This window comes from Cyprinus carpio, chromosome B9, assembly GCF_018340385.1.
Source record: "Cyprinus carpio isolate SPL01 chromosome B9, ASM1834038v1, whole genome shotgun sequence".
In the NCBI taxonomy this organism is placed as follows: Eukaryota; Metazoa; Chordata; class Actinopteri; order Cypriniformes; family Cyprinidae; genus Cyprinus; species Cyprinus carpio.
In genome coordinates this window covers 8,228,251-8,248,768 of record NC_056605.1, presented here as the reverse complement: position 1 = coordinate 8,248,768, position 20,518 = coordinate 8,228,251, and the positions used below count along the sequence as shown (strand labels likewise).

General features: G+C 35.4%; 1 protein-coding gene across 3 annotated transcripts; it reads left to right on the top strand.

Moving 5' to 3' along the window:
• The first annotated feature begins 193 nt into the window (after positions 1 to 193).
• Positions 194 to 20,342, top strand: LOC109054821 (nuclear receptor subfamily 1 group I member 2-like). 3 transcript variants are annotated; one of them, XM_042730856.1, is made up of 9 exons: positions 194 to 506; positions 8,553 to 8,743; positions 11,222 to 11,352; positions 12,506 to 12,675; positions 12,769 to 13,052; positions 13,137 to 13,282; positions 17,970 to 18,086; positions 18,195 to 18,300; positions 18,385 to 20,342. In XM_042730856.1, the coding sequence occupies exons 1-9, from the start codon at positions 504 to 506 to the stop codon at positions 18,524 to 18,526; spliced, it is 1,290 nt and encodes a 429-aa protein (XP_042586790.1). In that variant the 5' UTR covers positions 194 to 503; the 3' UTR covers positions 18,527 to 20,342. The 3 variants fall into 3 exon arrangements, with proteins under 3 accessions (XP_042586790.1, XP_042586792.1, XP_042586791.1); XM_042730858.1 differs by having other exon boundaries at positions 196 to 355; XM_042730857.1 differs by lacking the exon at positions 194 to 506 and adding an exon at positions 8,084 to 8,346.
• Positions 20,343 to 20,518: the final 176 nt, after the last annotated feature.

The window sequence follows — 20,518 nt, the reverse complement described above, 5'->3', positions numbered from 1 at the left end:
TCAACTAAGTTATAAGTAGTTTGTATTTTAATTAGTTAAGGGTTAATTACCGGTGGGCTTTAACAATGTGAGGTGTATTTGATCAGAACATCGCTGGCTTACAAACACTGCAAGCTACCCATAGCCTACAGTTGCAGCAGTAGTTGCATAATTTTCTATAAACAAATTGCATAATGCTCCATTTAGTTTGCCCCGCCTGTGATTGGTTCCCTTCCCTCTCGACTTCGACGGTCTGCTGTTTTGACTGATCAGGAAATTCGGAAAACAAGCAACGGCATTCGCGTCTATACCGAGAACACATGTTTTCTCGCTTTTGCGTCAAGCGTGTCCTTCTCAGGACAAATGTAACCAGGAAGTAAGTCTCTGGGGCGGCTGTGTCTGAACTCACAATGCGTTCTTTAGAAGCAGGACTGTAAATGCAAAAGGATCGTGTCATGATTGACGTCGGAGCTTAGTGTACTTGGTCATGTTGAGGCATTACGTGAATGTCGTGCTGATATGACATGGTAAGTGCGTTTGTTTTCATTTAGCTACTGAAGTAAAGTAGATCGCGAGACGTGACAACAAATGTTGAACGTGCGATACAAATAAATAACGCCGCTTGCAAACTGTAGGAATGAATGTCAGTCAGCACGGTGTGTTTGTCGGGACTTAAATATACTGTACTGTCTCGAAGGTCAGACTGCTAAAGCGATTAATAAACTTCTGCTGTCGGTTTAACATGCTATAAACAGTCATCCAGCAGCTGTATGTGTTCAGCGCGATGCATACATTCAGGAGGCTGTGAAGTCTGTGCAGAACTTGACTGTTGTAGATAAAATCAGTCCGGTCGTCTGTGCAGTTGCTTAACTTTAACCCAGTGCCAATTCACTGTTGTTTTATTATCTATTCTGAGACATTAGTAATAAACCATAATCAGTTAACAAGGCATTTTTTGGAGCTCATTCAGTCACAGCAGTTGACCCTTATATATTATGCTCATAATGTAAAGCTTCTGAGATGTTAATGAAGTTACTCTTTGCCTGAAAGTTGTGTTGTGTTTTAGAATAGAATTTCAGGATGTATAGCTCTTTATTTTCTGCAGAAGCATGTGCACTGTACTTTGTTTTATTTTCCTCATTTAATAAGAATACAAATGCATTGGCTTAATGTCTTTATAACCCATTGTCCAGGGTCTTAAAATAAAACTAATCTATTATGACTGCCCCTATTAAAGTGAAATGATAGATTGCTGCATTAGATATATACAAATTGAATCATATATACTGCCCCTATTAAAGTGAAATGATAGATTGCTGCATTAGATATATACAAATTGAATCATATATTTTTTTGTTGTTGTTTGTTAGTGTTGAGCATTATAACCTCACAAATTTATGTTAAGCTTATGAATGCAGTGTCCAATCAGAGGCGTTTGGATTAGACACTGCTAAAATTGCCAGAGTTTAGTTCAGTGAGCCTGCCAGAGGAGGCCTTCGCAATTTGCCTTAAAAAGGAATAATAATAATGATGATAATTGCCACTGGAAATTGATTCCTGAAGGCAAATAATGGAAAAGTTTATTTCTAACCCTGACCTTTTGTTGGCAGAAAAACTTTGCAGTACACTGATTAATGTAATGCATTTTACATTCAATACAATACAGATTGAACACAAGTACATTTAACATGAATTCTTTATTTTATTTTATTTTATTTTTGAAGACTTTCCTTCTCTTAAATTTAAGTTCACCAGGTGTGGGTATTCTCCATTATTTCTTGTGAAACCTGCATCACAGCAGGTTTAATTAAACAGAAAGTCAATATTGGCTGGTTTGTTTCAGTAAGTCTAAATATCCGAGGGTACTGCTGGCCTGTTTCTAATGTGTTGACCTAGTTGCAGCTAGCTAAACATGAGCTGCTGCTCAAATGCAGCACTGTGTTGTTTGGACATTCAGTAAAGTTGCTTTTTCCGTAGGGAAATATATCATTACTGGAATTAAGTTTAAAAAATATATATAATTATGGTAACCTAGAGATAAATAGTCTCTTAATAAATGCAAATAACAATACACAATAAATACACAACATGAAGGACAAACTTCAAACTGTTGCTTCTGGCCAAAATATGAGTCCATAATACATAATAATGCATGTAGTGCTAAATTTCTCCAAATCTGTACCTTTGTGCTAAATTTCTCCAAATCTGTACCTTTTCTTGGTATTTCTTTAAGGAAACCCTAGTTATTTTTAAATTTTTAAGTTTTAAGTTTACATTAACTTTTAATAAATCTATCACTAGATCAATAGTTTACAATAACTTTTGAAAAATGTATCACTACAGATCAATGTATTGAGCCAAATTATGCCTGATAAGTGTATAAACAGCTGCATGTCACTTTTAATGGACCTTTAAGGACGAGTGTTATCTGTCCTCTCTCTCTCTCTCTCTCTCTCTCTCTCTCATATTCTCTCTTCCTGTCCTTCTCCCCCTTCTTCTCGCCAACAAAAATTTCAATAGGTTTGACTGCTGGTTATATAATTGCACTTAGTTATTTTTGAACTTCCTGGTAATTTTACAGTATCCCAGGTAGCATTTTTAACTCCAAAGTCTTCGAATGAGCATATTATGCACTTAAATATAACAATTCATATTCCCTTGAATGATTTTTCCTAAACCCCAGATTTACTTTTTTTGTTTGTAATTACAGTTATTAAAGCCTGTTGAAGCTTTTGTCCTCAGGTGTACAGTATGACGTCATCATAGAGAGCAGAGGAAATGTTCAATGAAATTCACTGTGTGGGACTCCAATCAGTGAATTAGTGCACAGAGTGTCTCTGGGAATAATGAACACTTAAATATGCCTGGTCAGCCAGCAATTAAAATTATACACAAGGAAGCACACTTAACGAGCTTATTAAAGATTAAGATATGTGCATAAGAGGACTGTCTTCTAGATGTGCAAATGAACAGTCCTAGATCTAGATGAAGTGCTATACGAGTGATATAACAAAGTGGTTTATGAGTTGTTTACTTACTTTATTCAGTTAGTCTTTTGTCTTTATATTGTTCATTCAGACTGATTGACGAACGCGCATGAACACGAGGTGGGATTTATTGTCTGGACCAATCACAGCCGAACATAAGCAGTCATACCCATCATATCATGATGGAGGCATTGCCTCCTCTCATGTGACGTTCCCCCATTCATTCTCAGTTACCCGCATCAAACTTAGGGGGTCTGTTAAAACTCAAAGGGCTCAGGGGAAGCGAGAGAGACACGGACTCCCGCTGTAACTTTAACTGCTGGTGTTGCTGGACAGTGTTTCTTTTAAAAAATGAGTCATTTATACACTTTTTAATGTTATATTTTGTAATATTGGTGTTGTTTTATTTTTTTTTACTACAGTTTTTTTTCCCATCCAATATTTTGAGGAGACACTGCCTCCCTTTCTTTCTCAGAGGAAATGCCCCTGAACACACACACACACACACACACACACACACGTAAACTTTCATCTTCTCAACCTCGTAGTTAAAAGGTCATGTGCACAACCTCAGGAAATACTGGATGTCTGCAGAAAATCCGATTTGATCCACATTCAGCTGAGGTGTGAATGTAGCCAGAGACATGTATGTAATGTAATTTTTATGACAACAATTAGCATTGAGCACTGAGCACTGAGTGATATTTTCCAGTGACGTAATAAGAAGAAGGATCAATAGAGCATTAGCAAAAATATATGTACACAGCTGAGGAGAAGATACGCTAACATCCCAGTTTCATCATGTGTTCATTAATTGTTAGTTAAGCACAGAAATTTGTATATACTGACCTAAAAGGTGAACCCAGGGTATACCTATGACCATAAATTAGCTTACAACTTCATGTAGGACAGGTGTACTTTTTTTAACCCCGTTACCCATTACCTTGATGAATGTAGGATTTGGAGAAGAATAGCAGGTTTTCAGAGCTGTTGTTCAAAAATTGAATTTCACAATGCAAATCCTAAACAGTCCAGAGGGTAGTGGGTTCACAGTGTTGTTAATCACAATGGGACCCGTGTGAACCGTGAAAGCTAGAGGCGTTGCTAATGCAGAGATTGAGTGGATAAGAGGCAGGGTAATTGGAGTAGTTGGGGGAGAAATCAGCACTTGAGAGCTTTCTCTCGTTTCTGACAAACCTGTACTCAGACTGTATGTAGACAATAGATAACACTCTCAGAAAATAGCGCATTACTTAACCAGAAGGTTATTGCTCTTTGGACCCAGAGAGTGAACTCGGTCTGACCTTGCAGAGTTCATCTGCGTCAACTGTCAGCAATAAGGTCCTTAAACACTTTAATCTGCACCAGTCTCTGTAAAATAGGTCACTATTCTGTCTAGTGCCCTTGCTTTGGTCATGTACCAGAGTGTGGAAGCAAATATATGTGCAGGTCAATTAAAAATGAACCCTGAGGTGCTGTAGTCAAGGCTGAATGGATGGCAGTTAAGCTGTGTGATATCAGTAAGATGTTAGTGAAGGATTAATAATTGTAGTTACAGTTTTACAGATGATAGCTGAAGTGAAGGAAAAAGGCATCAAGTAATTATAAACATGCATGGAACAGAAAAGTAGATGTTTAGAAGAATGTTAAAGCTGCTCTTTTTTAAGTATCCTGTGCAACTTATTGCACTATATTGCAAGTCTTCTGAAGCCATAACATTGCTTTGAGTGCTGAAAAAATTGAAGTATTTTCGTTATTCACTTCATTTGTATTTTACCGCTCTCAAATCTCAATGTTTTAAATTTTTGAGTGAACTGTCCCTTTAAAATTGTGTTGGTAGATGGGAATTTATTTTATGAAACTCCTTTTAGGAATTTTATTTATTCAGCACAACATGATTTTTTTTTTTCTGTCACGCAAAGCTGAATTATCAGCCTCATCACTCCGGTCTTCAGTGTCACATGATCCTTTATAAGTCATAATAATATTCTGATTTACTGCTCAAAAAACATCATTTAGGCTATTTGAAACAGACATTTTTGTAAAATTATTATTAAAAGTTGCTAAGACAAAATCATGTGCTAAATGAATAAATATAAATGTTAAGTGATTACACAAAAGTTTTGGACTTAATATTTAAAATAAAAAACAATCATTCAAATTAAATTTAAATAATAAAATAAGCCATTTGTAGCAATAAATGGCTATTTCATTCATAATGATAAAAAAGCATTTTATACAGTATGATAAAAATATAGGAAGAAGATGGAATAAGTGGTTTTTGTTATTGAACGTCAATTATGTTTCCTTAAAGGGTTTTTCCCCTCATGCACAGGGAGAAAAAAATCATAAAGGGACCTTTTTCTGACACTGAATAGCCATATAGACTATTATGCTTCAGGTACTTCAGTATTATGGCTTAGAGCGGGAGTCTGACTTGACCAATGCTTAGTGGTCCCACGTGGATACCATGGCAACACGTAATTTCAGCTTTGCTTGGCATTGCTGTGTGTGTTCGCCGTGTTCTCTCAATAGCTTATTTAGGATAAAGGTCTTGCCCTGGAGGACATGCTCTAGATTTCTGCGCTACACGGATCATGCAAAGGGTATGTTTCCTGAACACCAAACACCTGCTCTGCTTAGAATTCCATTCACAGCCAGGAGTGATTCAGCCTGCTCATAAATAACTGTCTGATGGTTATGTGATGATTTATACATGATTTATTGACTGTGATTTTATTACTGGAGCTTTCAGACAGTTTGGTAGTAAAGGTGGTTTAGATGTAGTCATTTGTGTGAACCATAGATGTGATTTTGGTAAGTTTAATACACTGTTGAAATTGTCTCATTGTATTGTTTTTTTTTTCACAAGATTTTTTTTTTCCCCAAAATCATCTGAGTATTTAACATAACTGTATTTCTTCTCTCAAATTAAAAGATAATTCATTAAATTTGTATTGCTGTGCCTTTGTTAAATAGATTATGTAGGATTGCAATCAGCCGCACTCTTGCTTTCTGTGCTTGTTTTCCTTTTAGAATCCAGTTCAGATAGAGTATACATATATATTTAAATAATGCATGCTGATATTAAATATTTTTATAAATTATGATAATTTAAAGATTAAAATTGAATGAAGATGATGCACAGGTTATGTAAGTGTGTGTGTTTGTGTGTATTATATTCTGTGCTCTAGAGGTTGTGTGTGTGTGTGTGTGTGTTTGTGTGTATTATAGTCTGTACTCTGGAGGTTGTGTGTTTGTGTGTGTTTGTGTGTGTGTGTTTGTGTGTATTATATTATGTACTCTAGAGGTTGTGTTTGTCTGTTTGTGTGTGTGTGTTTGTGTGTATTATATTCTGTACTCTAGAGGTTGTGTTTGTGTGTGTGTTTTTTTTTTGTTTGTGTGTGTGTGTGTTTGTGTGTATTATATTCTGTACTCTAGAGGTTGTGTTTGTGTGTTTGTGTGTGTGTATTATATTCTGTACTCTAGAGGTTGTGTTTGTGTGTTTGTGTGTGTGTGTTTGTGTGTATTATATTCTGTACTCTAAGGTGTGTGTGTGTGTGTGTGTGTGTGTGTGTGTGTGTTTGTGTGTATTATATTCTGTACTCTAGAGGTTGTGTGTGTGTGTGTGTGTGTGTGTATGTGTGTGTGTGGTGTGTGTGTATTATAGTTTGTGTGTATTATATTCTGTTCTCTAGAGGTTGTGTGTGTGTATGTGTGTGTATGTGTGTGTATTATATTCTTCACTCTAGAGGTTGTGTGTGTGTGGTGTGTGTGTGTGTGGTTATGTAGGTTATTCTGTACTCTAGAGGTTGTGTTTGTGTGTTTGTGTGTGTGTGTTTGTGTGTATTATATTATGTACTCTAGAGGTTGTGTTTGTCTGTTTGTGTGTGTTTGTGTGTATTATATTCTGTACTCTAGAGGTTGTGTGTGTGTGTGTTTGTGTGTATTATAGTCTGTACTCTGGAGGTTGTGTGTGTGTGTGTGTGTTTGTGTGTATTATATTCTGTTCTCTAGAGGTTGTGTGTGTGTGTGTATGTGTGTGTGTTCGTGTGTATTATATTCTGTTCTCTAGAGGTTGTGTGTGTGTGTATTATATTCTGTACTCTAGAGGTTGTGTGTGTGTGTTTGTGTGTATTATATTCTGTACTCTAGAGGTTGTGTGTGTGGGTGTTTGTGTGTATTATATTCTGTACTCTAGAGGTTGTGTTTGTGTGTTTGTGTGTGTGTATTATATTCTGTACTCTAGAGGTTGTGTGTGTATGTGTGTGTGTTATATTGTGTTCGCTAGAGGTTGTGTGTGTGTATGTGTGTGTGTGTGTGTGTGTGTGTGTGTGTGTGTGTGTGTGTGTGTGTGTGTGTTATTAGAGATTGTGTGTATATTATATTCTGTACTATAGACGTTGTGTGTGTGTGTGTGTGTTATATTCTGTTCGCTAGAGGTTGTGTGTGTGTGTGTGTGTTATATTCTGTTCGCTAGAGGTAGTGTGTGTGTGTGTGTGTGTGTTATATTCTGTACTCTAGAGGTTGTGTGTGTATGTGTGTGTGTTATATTCTGTTCGCTAGAGGTAGTGTGTGTGTGTGTGTGTTATATTCTGTACTCTAGAGGCTGTGTCAGTCCTGTGTTCCCGTGTCTTGTGTTTTTCCCCCCACTGTGCCTTCCCTGCCCAGGTTTTCTCCCTCTGTGTCCTTATTTGGTGTTCCTGTTCCCATTTGAGTTCCATTAGTTTCAGCTGTGTCCCATTAATCTCCTTGTTAATTCCTTGATTAGTCCCATCATTTTAGTCGTGTGTGTTTCCATGTCCAGCGTCCGGAATTGTTCATCTTACCCCAGTGCTACGTGTGCGTAACTGGTGTTCTGTTTAATAAAGTTCTGTAATTATTGGTGTCTCCGCATCTCCTCGATCCAGCACAGTAGGCACACATGACAGTGTGTGTGTATTATATTCTGTACTCTAGAGGGTGTGTGTATGTGGAGTACATTTACATATATATATATATATATGTATTTTTGCATATATATCTTATATATACATTTACATATATATATACACACACACACACACACATACATATATGTGTGTATATAAAGTGATACAAAAATAAAATATGCAAAGGTATAACAAATGCTAAATGGACAAAAGGGTGCTTCGTGTGAAATGAGGCAAGACAAGGCAATTCAAAATATTACCTTTCTGTACTGAGCCAGTGCAAATATTATGTCTGTGGCTATTGCGTGCCGGAGGCAGATGCTGCAGTTGTGCAAATAATATGAGGATGTGCAAAAGGTTAAGATTAAAGCAGAAGCCGGTATTAACAGCAGAGCAGTACAGTATGAGGTAGTGATAGTGATTGTGGTCATAGTGCTGCATGTTTAATGGTAATTATCCATCCAACTATTTCTTCTTTGGTGTCATAGTAAATTAATCTGTGGTAGTTTAGTGAATGCAGCCTAATTTTGGATGTTCAGCAGCTTTTGCTTTTCAGTTTTATGAAGTCATCTCTACTTGAGCTCATTATTAGGAGAGACGTCATTGGTGGTAATGAGAGGATATGTGTGATATAGTGACGTGCCTTTTGTTGCAGTGCTTGCTTCAGCTCAGGATGAGTAAAGAATTGGAGGAGCTTTCTCCCCTGGATGACTCGGGACATGGTGATGGGTCTGAGGAAGAAACAGAGGAGGATGATGAGCCCAAAATTTGTCAAGTATGTGGCGACAAATCCACAGGCTACCACTTTAATGCCATGACCTGTGAGGGCTGCAAGGGCTTCTTCAGGTGAGTGAGCAAACTGATTTTTCCCAGCTGCTGCTCCTTCAACAGATGTGTGGAGGAATTGTATTTGAGGATTATTTTCCTTCCAAACCTGTATAGCTTTCTTTCTACTGAGATGTTTTGCAGAAAGTCCAAGCTGAGAGGGGGAGTAAATGACTAAATGATTACAGAATTTTCTTCTTTTTTTTATGAACTGTACTTTTAATAATTGATCCAGTTGACCCAACTGTCCCAGTACACTCTTAAAAATGAAGGTTCTTTATAACTGGCATTGATGGTTCCATGAAGAAACTTTAAGATGTATGCAATCTTTCAAATGCAGAAACTGTTGACTGAAAGGTCCTTTGAGGAACCTTTTGGGTAGGAACAAAACTTGACAAAGGACATCGAGGATATGTATGTTAAAATATATTTGCAGAGTGTGTCCAATAGTTTTTACAACAAACCTTGGAGAAATGGTTCTCTTACTGAGCTGAAATTGTGAAATATGACATTTAGGATGTACACAGAGCTTTAAAAACGGCTAAATGATTCAATTTTTGACTGTTATGATTTGCATATTTTTTCTGAAAGCAACCTGTGAAAAAGAAAGTAATTATAGAGTACAGTAGCATGTTTCAATTTGTGACCAGCCCACACGCTTCACAACACACTGTGTGTCCAACTGCAGTCGCATGGTAATTGTTTGTTTCCCAGGGTGCTTTCAGCATTTTTAAAAACATGGGAATTATACTGGTTAATGTACAAAAGATGTGAATATTCAAACAGGTTTTTAAGAAAGCAATAATAGCCACTGTTGACATTGCTGCTCTTTTGGATCATCGTTGTCACATACAGACAAATATTATAATTAATAGACAGCAGGGTCTGGTTTTAAATCGATAGCTCACACAAAAATATAAAAAAAATGTTTTATTATTTATTAACCCTCATGTCTTTGCAAACTGGTATGATGTTTTTTTTCCTCCTGTGGAACACAAAAGATATTTTTTAAGTGTTGTTTTGGACCCCATCGACTTTCATTGTGTTGACTACAATAGCCAAAACGTTCTTTAAAATATTTTTATTAGCTCTTTAAAACAACGTCATACAGGTTTGTAAAGATACGAGGGTAAGTAAATAATGACAGACATTTCATTTTTGGGTGAACTAACACCTTAAACAGGGCTTGGGACAAAACGGATGTTTAAAATGAGGGGGTCCAAAAATGCCTTCCTAGTGCATTCCTCTGATTATATGTGATCAAACATTTGACCTGTTCTATTCTGTTCTATTATATTTATTCTGTTCTATTCTATGGTAGGCTAGATAACCCTAGTAAAAAAAAGTAATATATTTAAAGTACATTTATTTCATACTAAGTATAGTTCTAATCTATTACCATATATTTACTGACATATTGCTGAGACTTACTGATATAAAAAAAAATACAGTAATTAAACTTTATCAGAGTGTCTGTTTACACTAAGTGCAAATAGCCTGCCTTGTTGGCAGAAGCTATTTACAGTAACTCCACCCACAAATGTGTGATAGGGCTAGTCAACAATATAAAAGACGGCTGTTAATCGTACCCTTCAGTGGCGTAGATGGTACCATAGCCTTTCGTCCTGTGTTTGAATCCGCCTTTTGCAGAACTTTCTTTCCCTCCCTTTTCAAATCTTATATCACATCGGAAAGGCATTTATTTTTAATAAAAATCAAAAAGTTTAAAATAATGTATCGGGTAGGGTTAGGTTGGGTGTAGGGAGGGCTTTATTGTCCCAATAAGGTGGCATCCATTGAATAATTTGAATTAAAATGATAATTTACACTCAGTATGTTATTATTGCATAATGTATAGTATAATGTACTATAATACTTTGTGTAAATAGCATATTGATAAAAATACTGCTATTTTCACTTAGTGTAAATAGAATACATTGCTATTTGCACTTAGTGTAGACAGCATCTTTTGCTAAGAAAATATGCTATTTTCGCTTAGTGTAAATAGCATCTAATTGCTATTTACACTTATTGTACATAGCCTCTGTAGCTATTTACACTTAGTGCAAATAGCCACTGCCAAACCTTATTTGGAGTATCACTTGTGCACACAGTTAACATTTCTTAAAATGTGTTTAATGTCACTGTTGATGAGGATTGTTTGATCTTTCAATAATGTCGGTCTTCAAATGCAAGACATTTAAGGTGTACCTATGCAGTAGTTTCACTTTAGCACAATCAGATATACTTCTATAGTTGGACTGCAGCACTACTTCCTCACAATTAAAGTGCATTAAGTACAAAATTAGTTGTTACAATTTAGCAGACTTTAAATATAGTATACTTAAAGTACAATTGTCAGGTATTTTTATAAAGTACATAAATATGTAAATATATCTGTAGTATACTTTGCATGGTAGACAGTCATGCTTGTGTCTTGCGGTGTCTTACTTTTCTGCACTCAGTAAGATTGACTCTATACCTGTGTGTTTGTTTGTAGCGCGCCATGAAGCGACCAGCACAGCTCTGTTGCCCGTTTCAGAACGCCTGTGTCATCACTAAGAGCAACAGGAGACAGTGCCAATCCTGCAGACTCCAGAAATGCCTCTCAATCGGCATGAAGAGGGAATGTAAGTTTGATTGAGCTTTACTTTCCGTGTTCCCGAATCCTTAAGAAAGCAGAGCTCAAGGCAGTGTGATATAAGATGTTTGATTAATGGTTACGTTTATTAGCCTAATAATAGTAATCAGAGTGATGAACGGTTCTTCCACCAAGTAATTTGTTTGTTGATGAATTGGTTTGTTGTGTGTGTTTTGTTTTGTTGTAAGGTGAGGTGTTGCATGTGTGGCATGTACTTTTTTTTTTTATCCCACTTAATTATGTCTTAATAACGAGATGTTATGTTGTTTTAATGACATCTTTTCTCATTAAAAAACATCTTTTCTCATAATAACGAGATGTTTTCCCGTTAAAACGTCATTTTATGTCGTAAAAACGATATAATTATCTATTTAAAGCAATATCTTTTTTTCTCGTTAAAATGACATATTTTTCTTGTAATAACGACATTATGTCATAAAAACAGTATGTTTTCCCGTTATAATATATATATGGTACATTTTTTTAAGGTGTTAATTGTTTGTGTGAGCTGGTTAAGTGACTGTCTGAGATAATGTAGGATCTGCACGCTGCTGAAATTATTGAAATACACTGTTTTAAATGTATTTTAATTTAATGGTTTTAATTGTAGCGGCATGTTTATTAGGATTAATCTCTGATCTGTCTACAATATAGTGCTATCCAATAACTGCACTCAGACCCATGACTCGTTTCGCTATTATGATATGATAAAAGTTGTTTTTTTTTAATAGTTTATTGTCTTAATATTTCTTTATTTGAATGACTGAAGTTTGATTTAACAATGCTCTTCTTTTAGGCTTTCTATTCATCAAAGAATCACGGTTTCCACAAAAAATATTAAGCAGCACAACTATTTTCAACATTGATAATAAAAAGAAATGTTTTTTTGAGAATCAAATCATTATATTAGAATGATTTCTGAAGGATCATGTGACACTGAAAACTGAAGTAATGATGCTGAAAATTCAGCTTTGCATCAAAGGAATAAATTGCGTATTAAAAGATATTCAAATAGAAAACAGTTTGTTTAAATTGTAATACAATTTCGTAATACAATTTTTATTGTATTTTTTTATACCTAATTGTATATAAAAATTTGATAGTGTAACCTTCACTTCAGTTAACGCGGTTCTTTTCATCAGTGATCATGTCGGATGAGGCCGTGGAGAAGCGGAGGATGCAGATCAGGAGGAAGAGGATGCAGGAGGAGCCTGTGACGCTCTCTCCTCAACAGGAAACTGTCATACAGGAGCTGCTCACTGCACATCACAAGACCTTCGACATGACTTGCACCAACTTTATTCAGTTCCGGGTAACATAATTATCTTATTATGAGTGTCCGATTGAGATTCAGACAAATGTGTCTACTGAAATATGTTTTTAAGCACTGTCTTAATGTCGGAAGCCTTTAGATGGGGATCAGGAATCCATGTCTGAGCAAGGTCTAAAAACAAACAGCGGCAGTGTCTTTCACGCAGCCATGCACAAAACACTGTCTGAAGATGCAGTGCTACAGAACGACAGCTTTTCCTCGCCCTCGTCCCCATCCTCCAGCTTTCATAGTCCTGAGAATAAAGAGCGGAAGCAACGTAAAAGTGTCATTTTCACTACTCTGCCACATTTTACAGACCTCACCACGCACATGATCAAGAATATAATCAACTTCAGCAAAACGCTTGCAATGTTCAGGTGAATACTGGCTCTTAAATCTGAAATAAAGATTTATCACTGGTGGTTTATAAGATGATAATGAAGTTGTGTTTTGAATGGCAGGGATCTAATCATAGAGGACCAGATTGCACTGCTGAAAGGTGCCACCTTTGAGATCATTCTGATCCACTTCAACATGTTCTTTAATGAGGAGACAGGCATCTGGGAGTGTGGCCCACTGCAGTACTGCCTGGACGACGCCATGAGAGGTGAGGGGCTTCATAGATCTCCATTTACCTCAAGGTCACTATTCTAAAGATTTTTTTTTTTTTATCAATAAATACTATAATTCAACAGTGTTGCATTAATTAATCATAAGTGACATTTATAATGTTAAAATTGCAACAAAATAATTTAATTCAAATAAATGTTCTCTTGATTCCTCATCTTGACTTGTTTGAGATGAATCCTGTTCAGTATGTTCACATTACTCCATATTTCTGCATTGATCTTGTGTGTAAATATATATATATATATATATATATATATATATATATATATATATATATAGATATATATATATATATATATTAGGGGTGTAACGGTTCATAAAATTCATGGTTTGGTTCGATACGACACAGTGGTGTCATGGTTCGGTTCAGTGCGTTCGGTTCGGGGGGTAATTGGTTACGTCGCAATGTTGGAAATATTTCTGCTTTTTACCATGAAGGCAAGCCAGTGGTTATGACACAAGCAACGTGCAAACTTTGCGCAAGAGTAAGCGATAGTTTTTTTTTCCCCTTTATTCAGTTCCATCACACAAAAACTCAAGGCAAAACATATGGCAACGCTGCACATCTCAATATTAGAAAGGGTTTCAAAATATATTTTAAGGTCAGTGTTACAAAATGTTATATATGATGGTGTCTTTTGAATTACTTTTGACTTGTGAATATAAAACTTTGCTAAAATAATTAATAATGTAAATCTGTTTATCAGAAAAAGATGGTTTTTGAAAACAAAGTAAAATATCACGAGGTTCTAAGTTAAGGGTTTTGTTTAATTTTTTTGTTATGTCTATTTTAAAGTCAACCCAAAATGTAGCCTTGAGATGGTCCTCACCGCAGAACACAAGATCCAGGGGCCGTGGTTGGATCCAAGTCTACTAGATTATATAGCCTAAGGCAAGCATATGTTTCTACCATCACACAGCACTAGGGCTTACTACTAACCAAACGTTTCCATGGTGTCCCAGGCTATTGTGTTCCTGTAAATAAGTGGTGTGTCATTCTGGAGTCTTATTATATCAGGTATAAGTGTAGACTTTTGTCATGCGCATTGGCATTTTATGATTCAATGCACTCAGTGAACATTGCAAGTACGATACATTGTAATGTTCAAGAGGAAGCTAGCCATGTGACCATGACTAAACAAAGCGGTAAATATAACAAGACCACTTTGATGACGGACTGAAAAGGTGTCTGCCATAGACATAATGCTCCAGCTAAATGGAGGAAGGGGAAGAGGAGAACACTGGAGGAGAAACCCCCCTATAGCGCTAGAGAGGTGTTGGGAGCACAGCAGGACAGGATCTGAAGATAATGAGGGAGATGCAGGCAGAGCAAAAAACAGCTCAGGGAAAAAGTGAACAGAGTAGCTGGGATTTCTTTAAAATGATTCTGTGAAGCTGCCTCAGGAAGCACTTCCTGTCTTAGTACATGTGTCAGTCTGCGTTTTTTTGTCATCTTCATTACTTCAATGGGATTGTGTCAGTTAAACTTTCATGCTTATTTTTGACTTCAAATATCAGACCTATTTTAAAGGATATATACAGTATATATATATATATATATATATATATATATATATATATATATATATATATATATATATATGTATGATAGAGAGAGAGAGACAGAGAGAAAGAGAGAGAGAGAGAGAGAGAGAGAGAGAGAGAGAGAGAGAGAGAGAGACTATAGAAGCTTGTTTCTACCAAGAAATGAAAAATAAAATAAAATTTAATTGCATCTTTTTTTCTTGAAATTTAACATTTATTTATTAGTTCTGAGTTTACTTCTCGTAATCTAGGATTTTGTTGTTGTGTTTTTGTTTTTTTCAGTAGAATAAAAAAAAAAAGATTTTATTATAAATAATTATAAAATAATTATCTCTTTTTTTCTTTTATTCTCACAATTGCGAGTTTACATCTCACAATTCTGCCTTTTCTCTGAAAATTAAGAGTTTACTTTTCAAAAAAAAATTTCAAAAGCAAAAATAAAAAAGGTAATTGCGACCTTTTTATCTCACAGTTTGGACTATTTTTCATGCAATTGCAAGTTTATATTTCCTAATTCTGACTTTTCTTCTTAGAATTTTGAGGTTTTATCTTAAATTCTGCATTTATATCTTGCTAATTCCAGGTTTATGTCTCACAATTTTGACTTTTGTGCAAAAAAAGTTAGAACTGCGAGATTAAAAAGTCGCAATTACTTTTTTTTTATTCCATGCAGCTAGCACCAAATAAAAACAAAGATTTCCGTAACACTACAAAGACTCTATGGTGTTTCGAGCATCACAAAAGCAACATCAGCAGTATGTTTTTTTACTATCTGGCCCTTGTCCAAGTGCAGACGGAAAAGTGGAAAACCAATTCGAAAACAGTCATGACCTTTGCTGCTAGTGGAAATGACACACTTCAGCATTAATCCTTTCACACATAAGTTCGAAATGTTTAAGTGCCACGCTGGAAAAATGTGTCCGTGAACAGAGAGAGTTCAGGCAGATGAAATGCAGTGAAACTGGTTAAAGTAACCCATGTGTAAAGATGTCACTTATTTGTGTGACAATGACTCGCTGGAAGACATTAAAGGAGTAATTGATGTAAAGCTGAATTTTCAGCATCATTACTCCAGTCCTCTGTGTCACACGATCCTTCAGAAATCATTCTAATGTGATGATTTGCTGCTCAGGAAATATTTATTGTAATTATTATTAATGTTGAAAATAATTCATATGTCCTTCCTGAACAAAAGTACACATTTTATTGGAAAAATGCATATTATTTTAACACCATGTGAGCTGATGATAAACTAATTGAGAAAATCTGTCAAACCGTGTGCTGTTCCTTGCTATGTGTGAAGTTTATTTTAAATAAGGTTTGTTCATGTCAGTCTTATTTTCAAGTACTATAAATAAAAAAACTAATAAATAAATAAAATTAGTTTTTTCCTCCTGCTGTACTGAAACCACACCGAACTGTGAAGTCAAAATTGAGGTATGTAACGAAACGTCATGTTTGTGTACCGTTACACCCTTACTTAACAGTATAAAATTGCATTTTTAAAGCTTACAGTGTTTGCTTACTGTATTATGAGGATGGCCTTTCAATAAGAACCTGTATGTGGCATAATTAAAGCCTGTGGTGGCATTATTAAAAGCTTCAATCCATCCTTGATTTTTTTCTATTTATCTGCTTTTCAAGACTAAGTTTCCATAGCAGCTGGAGAAGTGTCATTTTATTATATATTAACTAATTACTCTCTATCTCCAGTCTCTGAGAGGCAGCTGTACAGGCCTTAAACTGAATGCTGAATTGAATGTTATATTGTATGTCATCCCCCTGACAACTAATTTCATACAGCTGTCATTCACAATAGCTCTTCTAGTTAATGAACCCTTGCATTGTTGTAAAGCAGATATGACTGCTTTACCGTGTCGACGAGTGGCAGCCAGAGCCAGAGAGCGTCACAGACAAAATCCCTGTAATATCTCCAGTGATTCTAGTCTTCAATCAGATTAAATGGAGATCAAATGAAAACATCTTATTAACAATATTAACAGTTCTCATATGTGACTTTTCTTTTGTTTTTCAAATTATGCAAATAAGTGCCCTTATTATGGGTAATGAAAGGTTCATATTTTGGTTTTGGGAGTCCCCAACAACAGGTTGACATGCATGCAAGGTCAAAAACACTTTCATTGTCTTATAATATGCATTTATTTTTACCTCAAGGACTCCCGAATGACTTGTTCAGTGATTAATTTTTCCAGACCCCTCCTTTGCGTGACGCTAATCTGCGGTGATTGGTCGATTGTTCTCATTTTCATCATGCCTGACTAATAAAGCAGTGCTGCATTGTTTACAGCGTTACTGAGGAAACCGCTATTTTTACCGCTCCAAAAGGGCACCTAGTGTCATGTTCTGGCTGTTTTTGAAGGAGTTATGGTTGATGAGCCTTACTGGATGGTGAAATTGTGATGAAACGATGGGTTTGCTGGAACCACAAGCAGTTCTGTCTTAGCGAGGTTGAGTTGATGCTGATGGTCCTTCATCCAGCAAGAAATGTCTGTTAGACAAGCTGAGATGCAAATTTAAGTTTTAAATTAAATTTTTCTTATGTGATTTTTGTTTGAAAATATTTCTATTTATCTTTAGTAATTGTAGTTATTTAATCAATTTATGTTTGCGTTTTAAACTACAGTTTGATATGGGATTTTGTTTTAGTTTTTAATGTTTCAATTTACTACTGAATCAGTTTTTTATTCAAATTCAAGTTGAATTTTTAAACCAAATTTTGTTTTGTGATCAATTTATTTATTTATTTTTTTAAATAGTTGTATTTAGCTATTTAAGTTTTAGTTTTAGGAATTTCAATTTATTTATTTATTTTTTTAAATAGTTGTATTTAGCTATTTAAGTTTTAGTTTATCTATGTTTACTAATTTCAATCCTAATAATATTTTCTTTGATTTCATAGCTATTTAAGTTTTAGTTTTAGGAATTCATTTGTATCAACGCAAACGATACTCCTGTTAAAATCGAAAAACTTGAAGTGTGTGGTGGGGTTGTTTTTAAGGTTTTTGGATGTAGTCATCTTTTTTTTTTTTTTTTTTTTTTACACTTAATGCTTTCCCATGTTTTGACATTTTTCCCTTCATTCCTCCCTCCTTTGCCAGCTGGCTTCCAGCGCCATCTGTTGGACCATATGATGAATTTCCATTACGCTCTGCGCAAGCTGCACTTACATGAAGAGGAGTATGTGCTGATGCAGGCCATCTCGCTCTTCTCACCAGGTACTTCAGATGAACTTCAACATACACATCGAACACACACAGCCAGCTGTTTCACCTCTCACGTGTGTGTGTGTGTGTGTGTGTGTGTGTGTGTGTTTTCATCCCCAGATCGCCCCGGTGTGACACATCACAGCATGATTGACCGCAACCAGGAAATAGTAGCACTCACCCTGAAGACCTACATTGAGGCAAAGCGGTCCGAGCCAAATAAACAGTAAGAATGCTTTATATCTGTCTCACTATATGAGAAAAAAAAATCTTTGATTGCACTTTCATTTGAACCTTCTCCTCCTGCCAGTCTGCTGTACCCAAAGATCATGGCGTGCCTGACTGAGATGAGGAGCATGAATGAAGAGTATACAAAACAAGTGCTGAAAATCCAGGACATTCAGCCTGATGTGTCTCCACTTTTACTGGAAATAATAAGCAAAGACAGCTGAGCCTTCACAGAGCAGATGAGACTCGCTATCAGCCGCCGCGCTGACCTTCACCTGAGGACTGAAATACAGTCAAAACCAGCGAGGACAACGACTGTGCCTACTGATAATGAACTACTGAACTGTCTGCAGCACACAGGAATTTGGAAATTGTATTTTTATAATTGTGCTACTAAATGTATTTGTGTTCCAGCAATCTTTTTTCGGGATCTTTTCACAAAAGAACAATTTCTATGGTTCATAACCAGATGTAGGACGGCTCGTATTATCTCTGACATTCACTGCATGAATGAAGCTTGAAATGTGGGGTTAGATTGAGATTCGATTCACTTTTCCCCCAGTCTGCAGTATGTGTAGAGGAGATGCTGGAAGAGAACACTATTATGGCTGCAAACGGATAAAATGACAATATGATGCATATTAGTCATTTGTGTTAATAGTCTGTCTTGACAAATCTGTTTATTTATTGTTTGTTTTTAAATGCAAAACAGTTTTATTAGTTAACTGCTTCTAGGTAGGCTATGGTGTGTTCAGGTTATGTAAAAAAATATGCATATATAATATCAGTGCCAATGTCAGATGTGAGTAGCTGTATTTGATTCAAACATTTTTCCAGACTAGAATGTAAACAGAGTTATGAATCTCATAAAGTACATGTTCAGGTCTTAATGTACCTATTTAAAAACATGTTTTGCATAATAAAAGAAGCCTATTTTTTTAGCACAATCATTTAGCCATTATGATTGCCATCACAAATAATTTATACTTATGCTAATTTAATTTATACTAATGAGAATGTGCTTTTACTCTTTTTGTTGTTTTTCCATTATGGAAATGAGAAAAACAGGGTTATCTTATGCAAAACGTTTTTTTTTTTGCATTTTTTTGTTGCATTTTTACAATTTCATCACAATTATTTTGCGTTACAGTAATGAGAATGGGATTGTTTTGAAATTTCAGAAATGCAAAAATAGTCTTTTTATGCAAAATATCTTTTTTGTTTTGTTTTGTTCATTTTCATAATTATTTTTCATTACAGTAATGAGAATCGGGGTTTTTTTTACAGTAATGAAAAAATAGGCTTACTTTTATGCAAAATAGGCATTTTATGTTTGGATCTGTTTAAGATCTTGTCAAATTTTGTGAGATTGACTGATGTTTCACTGTGTATGTGCTAGCTAGTCATGTCTGCTGTGAATGTTTTATATTAGTAACAAAGCTTACAGAATTTTGCGCAACATACAGTATGAATGTCTACAATTCTGAAGAATCAGAAAGGCTGCAAAAGTTCATCACACAGACACTTTCTTGAGAAGCGATTGCCTTTTAAAATGCTTCACTCAGCAGTGAGCGTAACCTTTTTCATTTAGTACATTCATGGTTTAAAGCAAATTTACTGAACAGACTTTTAAAGGTCATTTTTACCTTTTCTGGTTCGTTTTGTCAATAAAGCTAAAAAGGTTAACTGGGACAGTCAATGTAAAGATTGTGAGCTAGTGTCGTATGTGGATGTGACCTGACAATGTAAAGCAGATGTTGAGGGTTCAAACTAGGAGTGCAGTATTTTTTGGAAAGGACTCTTTCACATATTTGACTCAAATACAAGCAGAGTATTCAGATTTCAGGTGTCTCTATAAAGCACAGACTCGTTTAAAATGCCTTCATGTTGGCATGCTGTGTAGATTAAGCACTTATTTCATCCTGTCTGCAATATGATGAGGAAACTTGTCACAATACGAGTAATTTCTACACAACACACTCAGGTTTATGAGTAGTATATGACCCTCTCAGGAAAATAAAATGTAATATTGAATGAGAATGTGTGCAGAATCTTTTACTGTGTAACTGTGTCTATTTTCTAAAAGTGTAGCTTAATAGTTTTTAAATAGAAAGCTGCATTTATTTGATCACAATTCACAAATATAGTAATATTGTGAAATAATATTACAATTTAAGACTTTTCTTTCATGTTTTAAGAAATTGAAACCTCAGTTC

Coding starts and splice junctions, on each gene's coding strand:
- LOC109054821 (XM_042730856.1), top strand. Junction 11,353..12,505: donor AATCGGCATGAAGAGGGAAT/GTAAGTTTGATT, acceptor TCTTTTCATCAG/TGATCATGTCGGATGAGGCC. Junction 13,053..13,136: donor AAAACGCTTGCAATGTTCAG/GTGAATACTGGC, acceptor TTTGAATGGCAG/GGATCTAATCATAGAGGACC.